The sequence below is a fragment of the Toxorhynchites rutilus genome, chromosome 2 (genome assembly GCF_029784135.1).
Source record: "Toxorhynchites rutilus septentrionalis strain SRP chromosome 2, ASM2978413v1, whole genome shotgun sequence".
NCBI lineage: Eukaryota > Metazoa > Arthropoda > Insecta > Diptera > Culicidae > Toxorhynchites > Toxorhynchites rutilus.
Genome location: NC_073745.1, coordinates 12,154,919 through 12,164,874, shown reverse-complemented (window position 1 = coordinate 12,164,874; position 9,956 = coordinate 12,154,919). Strand labels below are relative to the sequence as shown.

The 9,956-nt window shown below is 40.3% G+C and overlaps 2 protein-coding genes across 2 annotated transcripts; both read right to left on the bottom strand.

The window, feature by feature from the left end:
* Positions 1–6,078: 6,078 nt before the first annotated feature.
* LOC129765542 (uncharacterized) lies at positions 6,079–7,569 on the bottom strand. The gene has a single exon (XM_055765946.1). It carries the CDS (start codon positions 7,567–7,569, stop codon positions 6,079–6,081), a length of 1,491 nt encoding a protein of 496 aa, XP_055621921.1.
* A 119-nt stretch (positions 7,570–7,688) lies between these two features.
* On the bottom strand, positions 7,689–9,683 carry LOC129765541 (uncharacterized). The gene has a single exon (XM_055765945.1). The coding sequence runs from the start codon at positions 9,681–9,683 to the stop codon at positions 7,689–7,691; it is 1,995 nt and encodes a 664-aa protein (XP_055621920.1).
* Between the last annotated feature and the right edge of the window lie 273 nt (positions 9,684–9,956).

The following is a 9,956-nucleotide window of genomic DNA, read 5'->3' as shown; positions in this document are numbered from 1 at the left end:
GTGTATGTATATGTATATGTATATGTATGCGTGAAAGAAAAATAAAACGAAAACTTATCTTAAATGTATCTAGATGAATGATAGAGAACTTCTAAAATCCTTGAAGCGGGTCCAATGGCAACTTCACACTCCAAAAAAATACTTGAAAAATAATTCCGACTTCAAGAAAATTCCTTTCTTCTCAGTATATCGTCCCGGCTTCTTTCGAAATACCGTCAAAAATAGTCTTGAATATAACTGAAAATCACAGAGAAAAAAAAGGAACGGAAAATACGTTTTTATTCGTGATGATTTGAAATATACGTCGCCTTATTCCCAAGGCTTGCTGCTATATGAATTTCAACAGTTGATTAGATAAAAAACTTTACAACTTTACAACTTCCACGGCTCAAACTGAGAAACGGCAAAGGTCGTGCATCTCATTCCACTCACAGAATTATTCATAGTTTTTGATTCTTAGCTTATGAAAATAATATGCTTTCAAACTGTCAAAGAAACATATGATATACGCTACAAATCCAGTATGAATTTTTTCCATGAATACGGCTAATAACAGCTATGATACGGCGGCATGAATGGTCAAAAATATTTATTTCTGCTTAAGTTTCATTTTTTGTTCAATAATTTTACGACAGATTGAACTTTTCATATAATTTATCATTTTTCGAAAAACGTGATAAAAACGAAACATTTTCAGTGATAAATTCGATAGTGATAAAATCGCCCAGTGATATAATCGAGACGTTAGTGTAGCTCCGACGAATTCGATCCATTTGGAATTTGAATTTTTGGTACACGTATGCCTAGTCTCACATACGAAGGCCTGTTATAAAGACTAATAAGTGTTAAAACAATAATTGAAAACAAACCAAAATATTTCCTCTGTGAACAGTAAAGTGTTTTTCATAGAATTATGTCAATATTTTTTTTCATTATTTAATTCTACTTATGTTTCACTTGGGCCATCATAATATTAAACGAACAAATCTCGCACAAACGGTAGGTTCCTATTTGTGTATACAACACAACTGATCACAAATGGCTCAGTTTCCCTTCTGCAATCACTTTTTTCATAGTTATGTGTCATACTTGACGGCACAACACTAGCTGCTAATGGCATGAAAATCCCATCATGTGTCAACACCAAATGGTCCAATTTTTATGCTCAATCAGCAAACATACGAATCGAAAACACATACCCCCGAGCAACTAAATGGAATTACATTGTTTTTCCCACCGCTCTTCACCACCATCGCAGAAGCATACAACCACAAAAATGGTTTTCGCACCATTTATGCGGTTGGATTCTGTGCAAAGCTCAAACACCATGTGACACATGATTGACATTTTCTCCCGTGAATAAATTGATATCATGCTGTTCCTTTATCCGAGCGAGCGTGAGAAACACCACTCGGAAGAGTGCTACCTGTAACCAATTCCTTCCTGCCAGCGCGTGTCAATCCTTTAAACTTCGATAAATTTTTCAAATCATGTATAGAAGTGTGAACCCATTTGCAATCGCGGTTTGACGTGCGCTGAAATAAACGACTTTTATCGGTGCGATATTCTCAAAATTTAACTCGTTGGTATGCATGGGGTCGATCTCGACACACATTATGTATCAGTCGTTCTAGTGGAACAAGCTTTTACTGCGGTATGTCAACCGTTAAGCCGAGAAAAAAAGCCACACATTCTCTGCTCTGACCACAAAACAATAGACACTTGGAAAAGCCCCCGGTCTCAGCGTTAAGTCCAAAGGATGCGAAGGATGTTCAAGCATACGTGTGTCTGACTGTGTCGGAATTGATGTTGTGAATCAATCATGAATATGAATATAATTTCCTGGCTTGGAGTGAGTTTATATTTCAGTATTCAAATTTCAGCAGTGTACTGTCATGAGAGGACTGATCAGTTAACTTCCCAACATTCCGCAATCCATTACATTGTCATGCAAATAGCAGACAGATAAGAGAGTGAGAGTTCCCGTCCTACAAGACATAGACAAGTATGTGACAGGAAACAAATAGCCTTGGCATAATCTCAACGTTTTCCATTCCGGCGAAACAGGTACATGCTTAAAATCTGAACACGAAATGTTTCCCTTCAATTTGACTTCATGTTGCTGGAATCAAAGTATCAATAGTATCAAGAACATTATAACAACTTTTGTGATACTACTTCTGCCACGTCGCGATGCACTGAAGAGTCTTCCTATACATACACCCATAACATAACATGCCGGAAAGAATAGAAAATCTGCAAGGATCATTCCTATTCGTTGTACTGCATATCATTGAGCGTATATTTTTATCTACTATTTAAATGTTATTCAATATTTTTTGTGGGTTTCTTATCCATATCACTCGTTCTCTCATAGGCGGGGTAAAAAATATAGTTATGTTTGAAAAAGTAAAGATCATTATGGTGTTTGATTCCGTTATTGTTCTTTTTATTATACATTTATTATATATTTTATTATTTTATAATTATTTATATTAAATTATGTTGTTTATATTTTATTATTTATATTGTTCTTTTTATTATTGAAATAATCTATGAACAATCATAGTGCTCGAGTTCATTTGATTCTGAGTAGCTTTGATGGAACCACTTTTCGCAACTGAAACACGACAAGGATGTAGCTTTTTTCCCGTTCCCATTCCGATCTGAGATTAAAACTTCTCCGCATTTATCACTTAATGTGACACTTCCAATGAACCGTTAAGTGTATTAGAGTTACCAAGATTCTTGCGATATCCAAATCGGACTTTGAAGTTCCATTTAACGTAGAGGGTTGTGGACCAGCAGAGACACCATCTTGTATGGCGATGACTTCGGAGTCGGGAATGCTTCGGCGCTCTCAATCTACTGTGGCTTCTGGAACAACGTCTCGATTTGTGGCATCTGACGGTGCAAATGTTTTATTGTTAAAAATATCCGGATTAAGGGCAACTATTTCTGTCGGCTGTATCGAAGGCCTGACCTATAAGTTATGCGACGTCGTACTATTCAACAGTACGTTCTGGGTTATTCCGCATAAACTTCCCAACCACGTCAGCATAATACGACTTAAATGGACTCATGAACGCAACGTTCAGTGGCTGTAGCTTATTGCTGTATAGTACAACGACAGTCGAGTGGTTTGTCCGAGCCTTTTTGGTGAAAAACAAACTCTTCGCCTACGTAGAATCAATGAAAGAAATCAAACGAGCAGCAAGGCTGATTCTTCCGTCGGTCGGGTATATTTCGAAAAGACAGGTGGGTAATGTTGGGGCCATAACCGGAGAGACGCAGATCTACAGCAACGGCTTTAAATGTGAATACATAATTTTATTTTCATTTGTTCAAACTTTCCAAATATGACTTGTACCCGGAAAATTAAGTAGTTGACTGAAAAAGTTCATTCGCCCCTAGTCTTAACAAACACTAGTTTGGTAAACCAAAACATAACTTTTATCTCGTGACCTTGAGAAAGACCTCGCCGCCTCCGTCGACATGTTGCTAGCTGGGTGTCAGTGAATGATATTTTGAGAGAGAGAGAGAGAGAGAGAGAGAGAAACTAAACTGTTGTACATCATCTGCCTCTAGCCTTGAAAAAGGCCAATTCAGAAAACTTGACAAAACTCGCAGTTATGTGAAAGTCTATTTTGAATGCCCGCACCATCGACACCGAGTGATTGCTAGCCGGCTGAATGCCGAATCGTAATTGCTGCTAAAAATTGAAACCATAGAGGGACTATTCATACCACGCGCTCAATGCAACGTGACATGTGCGAAATCGACTGTCTATTCCAGAAGAGAGAAACAGGCTGCGTATTTCATAGAATAATTTCTCATTCTATATAACTCTCAGCATTAACATAGTTGTTGGCTGATCGCTGTCTAGATTGAAATTAAATTTCGAAACCGCAGAGCAGACATATATCTCTCTTTCTTTCCCTCTCTCTCACTCGATGAAGTGACATTGAAGAAATAAACCATACCTAGTAAACAAACAAATCCGCATGGAAGTATAGGATAAGTGGGGTCAATTTAACCCCCTAAGCAAACCGCCTAGTATTTCTAATATTCTAAATAAAAAATGTCACATTGAACACTGAACTACACTTGTTTTCTCTCAATCAATACTGTTTAATCTTAAAACAACCAAATATATAATGAAAAGACATGATTTTTGGACATTAAAATTTGATGCGGAGTGATTTGGACTAGTGTGTGTTTCATCGAAACAAAAACATACTTATGTTTACATAAAGTATTCACGATAATATTACAATCATCAACAGTGTACTGGGATCGATACCAGAAGTCTTGGCTAGATTCCAAACCAGAAAAAATTGCATCGAAACCATTTCGAATTCTGCATCGAACTTTTCACTGTTGTTCGAGAGTTCTTAAACACTGTCGATGCTTGGTCAAAGAAAATCCGTTCTTGATGGCCTGAGTTGCTCTTTCGAACTCCTTCCTGTTCCTTCGTTGCCTGTCCATCCTTTATTGTGATTCAGCGGCATCTGGAATCAATTAGATCAAAGAAAAGTTCCAAACCTGTATGACCAATTCACTCCACAGAAACGTGTCCATGTCACACCACAGAACATACAAAAATTAAAATGCGATTAATTTCATTTATTGTTATTGTTGTCGCACACCCTACGTTGTGTTTTAGATTACAGATTTCGTTGCGTGCGTGTAGGAATGGTAGCAGTCAGGACCAGGGTTTACTGAACCATAATCGCAGCATTTGAATGCTACCACGGTATATCGGAACAAGTACACTGGATACTATTTCACAGACATAAATTCTGAACACACATTTAAATTCACAAACAACTTAAATTTATTGTACTACGTTACTACATTTATTAGTGTTCAGCACGATACTTCCAGCAAGAATGGCTAGGATATTTTATTTTACTAAGCTAAGTATTCTACTACCATACTGCAGTTCATGGTGAACTGACCGACAATTAATGAGGAATAGTAAGGCATTGTCGGAGTTGTCGGATTGCTACCAACAATCTACACTTAGAACTAATACGATCAACCATACCCGTCGCCTTGAATAGTTACATTCAACAAAAACAAACAACAATCTCTTGTTTACTTGTCTGTCTAAAGGACATTCAAAGCTCGCTTCTATCTATCTAAAACCATGTTGCTGATGCAGTTGAACGAATCTGCCACAGGAGTTTCCATAGCATATGGCAGCAGGCATATTTTAGAGACAGGTCGTGTAATAAGTCCTCTTGCGGTCTGCAGCGAAACGACTCTAGTGATTCCATCGGAGCCGGGATGAGTTGACACTATGCGAGCCAAAGGCCAGCGAATTGGAGGTTGCAGGTCATCGATGAGTATAACTAGTTTACCAGGTATAATTTGATTGTTACGTCCACGGCATTTGGTATCTTTTTGAAGTTCTTGATGATATTCTCGTTGCCAGTGTTTCCAAAACTTTTGTGTATGCAGTTGGAGACTTTGGTATTGATCGAGTTTATTCATCGGTAGGTGGCTGAGATCTGGGTCGGGCAGTGTATTCATCGAAGTTCCGATTAGGAAGTGAGCAGGAGTGAGCGCAGCTAAGTCATCTGGCTCTTCAGTCATCGGCAATAGCGGTCGAGAGTTCATTTGAGACTCAATTTGCGTGAGCACCGTACACATATTCTCGAAGGAAATACGGGTGGATCCAAGTTAGCGAAATAAGTGTTTTTTCGCAACCTTCACTGCCGTTCAAACGTCCACCCACTCTCAACACTCTCTCTGAATCCAGGAAGGGGCTCATTTTACGCATACTGGACTTTTTTGGTAATGGCATATTTTTCATCAAACTATCTATTTCGGCACGGAATGAATCATGTTGAGCGAGGCAAATTAGTAATGCTTTTGCTTTCAGCAACTCAGGAACGGTAAGTGACAGGCAATTTGGTTTGGATGGTGATCGATCAGTCCGAGACTTTTCGCGAACATTACTTACGAACCGGATACAGTAGCTGATTACATGAAGAAGTCGGTTATATGAAGACCAGCGTAAGAACCAAGGATGAACAGACGGTGAAGTTTGTATGGTCGCAACAATATTTCTCATTTCCAATTGGTTTCAGCTACATTCGGCGGGTTAGAAATCGGCCACTCATTTGGTGGAAGTGACAACCAGCATGGTCCGTGAGTCCACAATCGGCTTTTAAGAAAATCTTCTACCAGCATTCCTCGTGACACTAAGTCAGCAGGATTCTCTTTCCCAGATACATGATTCCAATGATCACCGTGTGTGAAGTGCTGGATCTCCGAAACTCGGTTGGCTACAAATGTTTTCCAGACATTAGGAGGTGATTGCAGCCACTGCAGAGTAACAGCTGAATCCGACCAAAAGTAGGATTTAGTCACGTCGAGATCAATAGCGGTTTTTATGCAGTTGTGCAAGTGGGCAGCGAGAACTGCTGCGCATAGTTCTAGTCGGGCCAAACTAAGTCGTTTTAACGGGGCTACTCTGGATTTGGAGGCTAGCAACTGCACCTTCACTTTACCTTTATTGTCCTCAGAGCGAGCGTAAGTACATGCACCGTATGCAGATTCAGATGCATCGGCGAACGTGTGGAGTTGAATCACTGAATTCGGAAGAAAAGCGTATCGGTCTACTTGATAGTCGGAAATGCGGGGTAGTTGTTTATAATATTTCCTCCACCTTTCGCTCATGGATTCAGGTACAGGTTCGTCCCATTCACAGGTGAGTAACCACAACTCTTGCATCATAATTTTAGCTTTGACGATGATGGGAGCAATGAGTCCTAATGGGTCGAACAGTTTTGCAATTGATGATAATATTGATCGTTTTGTGGTTGGCTGATCGGTTTCATATACGTGAGATGAAAATCGCAGAAAGTCGTTTTCGGGTTCCCAGCTTATACCCAATGTTTTTATAGTTTCATTTGGATGAAAATGCAAAGCGGATTGAGTCCCAATGGCGTCTTTATCTAGTCCTTGCAGTACCTCCAGTCGACTGGATGACCATTTGCGTAGCACAAAACCTCCTCTAGCAAGCAATTCCGTTAATTCTTTTCGTAATTGGATAGCCTTTTCTATAGTTTCAGCACCACCGATAAAATCGTCCATATAAACATTTTTACGTAATGCTGGACCACCTAGAGGATACGATTTCCCTTCATCAGTTGCTAGTTGTACAAGAGTTCTTGTGGCGAGGAAGGAAGACGGTGCTAACCCGTATGTTACCGTTTGGAGTTCATAGGGTTGTATTGGAGCTTGGGTAGAAAATCGCCAATAAATTCGTTGGAAGCGGGTGTCATCCGGATGCACCAGTATTTGCCGATACATCTTGGCGATGTCAGCAACAAGAGCAATCTGGTGTTTTCGGAAGCGCAGTACAAGCGTGATCAACTCATCTTGGATAACAGGTCCCACACAAAGAGAGTCATTAAGCGAAAATCCAGTGGAACATTTGGCTGATCCGTCGAACACGACTCGTAGTTTAGTTGTTGAGCTTGTCTCTTTTATAACCGGATGGTGAGGCAGGTAAAAATGCTTATTATTTTCGTCGCTACTCTTGACTAGTTTCATATGACCAAGAGAGATATACTCACGCATAAATTCGTGATATTCTTTCTTAATTTCTGGATTTCGTTCCAATTTTTTTTCCAAAAGTTCGAATCGTCGAAAGGCATTTTGCTTTGATTCACCTAGCATGATTTCAAAGTCTGGTCGCTTAGGAAGACGAACCATATAGCGCCCATCGTTGTTTCTCGTTCGATGCTTTGCTCTAAAGAGGCTGCTACCGCTACGACGCTATAACTCGAGGCTGTGGAGTGTTGCGATGGCGAAGCAGAACAATCTGAACCTGCTACAATCCAACCAAAAACGCTGTCTATCAACAATGGTAGCTTTTCCTTCAAGTGAATTCGAGTTGCACCAGGGAAGAAGGAATAAAAATGCTTAGCTCCTAGGACGAGATCAATCGGTTGACATTTGTTGAAAGAAGGGTCGGCGAGAAAAAGATCAGTAGGAATCTTCCAACCAGTTGTTTCTACATGATGCGCTGGCAAATCAGCGTTGACATGATCCATCACAAGAAAATCAATTCCACAAGAGAAGCCTTCTTTTCTTGACCTTACTTCTGCAAAAACTGACTCCCGGATTACTTGGGAAAGTTGGCCTGCGCCTTGTACGGTTATATTCAAATTTAAAATTCTTGCCATGTGATCTGTCATAAGGTTTGGCTGTGAAGCACTATCTAAAAGAGCACGCGCTAGATGTTCTTGTCCATATGCGTCAACAATTTGTACTACGGCGGTGAGTAGGAAAACATTTTCGAAAGGTTGCTGGAGTGATACACTTGTTTCGAAACTTGGCAAACTCTTGGTGGCAGCGACCGAAGTTTGACTTTGAATTTCCTCTAACTCTCTAAATTGACTAGTTTCGGGTGGCGCTGGGCCGTACGAAATGTCGGTTACATTACAAGCCACAAGGGCATTGTTTGCAGAATGCAGAAGCGTGTGATGACGACGGTTGTATTGTTTGCAGTTGAAGTTCGAAGAGCAGTTGCGAGCAATGTGATCTCTACGTAAACAGTTGTGACAAAGTCGCTTCGACATGACCAGCTGCTGTCGCTCAGTAGCTGAAAAACGGTAGAATTTTGGACACTTTATCAATGGATGTGGTTGATCACATGCTGGACATTGATTGTTCGAATCCGTTGTAGAGGTGTATGATGACAAGCGAAGATGCGGAAGTTTTCTCGTTGATTGGCCGGATGTATTGAAACTTGTGGATGCAGTGTTATGGTTCACCGATATAGATTCGAGGACACGAGTTCTACGTTGCAGGAACACAATCAAGCTTTCGTAATCTGGATTATCTGTTTTCGATGCATGATCTTCCCAAGCCTTTAGCGAATCGTCAGGTAAGCGTGTGCATAACAGGTGTTCAAGTATAGTGCTCCAAGCATTTGTTGGTTCATCTAGCTGATGCAATGTTTTGACATGACGATCAAATTCATCCACCAATCCGTGGAGCGTAGCTGCCGTTTCCCTTTTAATGCCTTGAATATCAAACAGAGCTTGCAAATGTCGTTTCTTCAAAAGGTACTCATTTGCGTATCGATCTTTTAATGTTTGCCAAGCTAATTCGTAGTTTGCAGAGCTAATAGCAATGGACTCAATAGACAGAGCAGCCTCTCCTTTGACAGCTGCTTTCAGATAGTGAAATTTTTTAATTGGTGGAACTTCAGAATTGGAATGTATTAATGCCAAGAAGGTATCATGAAACGTAAGCCATTGCATGTAATCCCCATCAAATTCAGGGAGCGTTATTGTCGGTAATTTTATGCCAGAGAGAGTGGAGTTTGTGTATGTTGGTTGAGGTGGACGAGCATCAGTGACTAACGAAGAAAGCTTGGAAGCTAAATTTGCCTTTATTATGAAGAGTCGAGGTTCAAAATTAGCCCGAATTTTCTCCTGCATTTTCCTACCTTCATCAGTTGTCTCTATCTCTTCCAACTGATCTTGTGTACTTTCGAGATCGTCCCACAATTTTTCCAGCCGCTCAAGACGCACATGTAGCTGTATTTGATCCCGCTGTGAGTCGAACTCGGCCAGAAAGTTCTCTGCCCGACCTAGACTAGCTAGAAGCGATGTTCTCCGTGAGATCATTTGATTGATTTCTCCTGCAGTACTCATGATAAAACGCGAACGGAGGTCAATGTCGATTGAAATTTCTGCAAAAAGCACCACGGTAGATCCAACGAGAAAAGGTATTTGCACTTGGAATGGTACTCACCTATTCCAAGGCAAATTGAGCCTTGAAATTAAAAATGCTGTAAGATGCAACCTTCGGTGTATCCTTGTTCCGTTTATGAATGATAGAAAGGTGCTCCTCTACTTGTGAAGGCTCCGGAGTAATCAGGCGGCGAAGAAATATGCGTGCAAATATAGAAAAGGTATCTAACTCAT

What these genes read in the sequence shown, in the direction of transcription:
- LOC129765542 (XM_055765946.1), bottom strand. Translation starts at nt 7,569, where the DNA reads ATGAAACTAGTCAAGAGTAGCGACGAAAATAATAAGCATTTTTACCTG.
- LOC129765541 (XM_055765945.1), bottom strand. Translation starts at nt 9,683, where the DNA reads ATGAGTACTGCAGGAGAAATCAATCAAATGATCTCACGGAGAACATCG.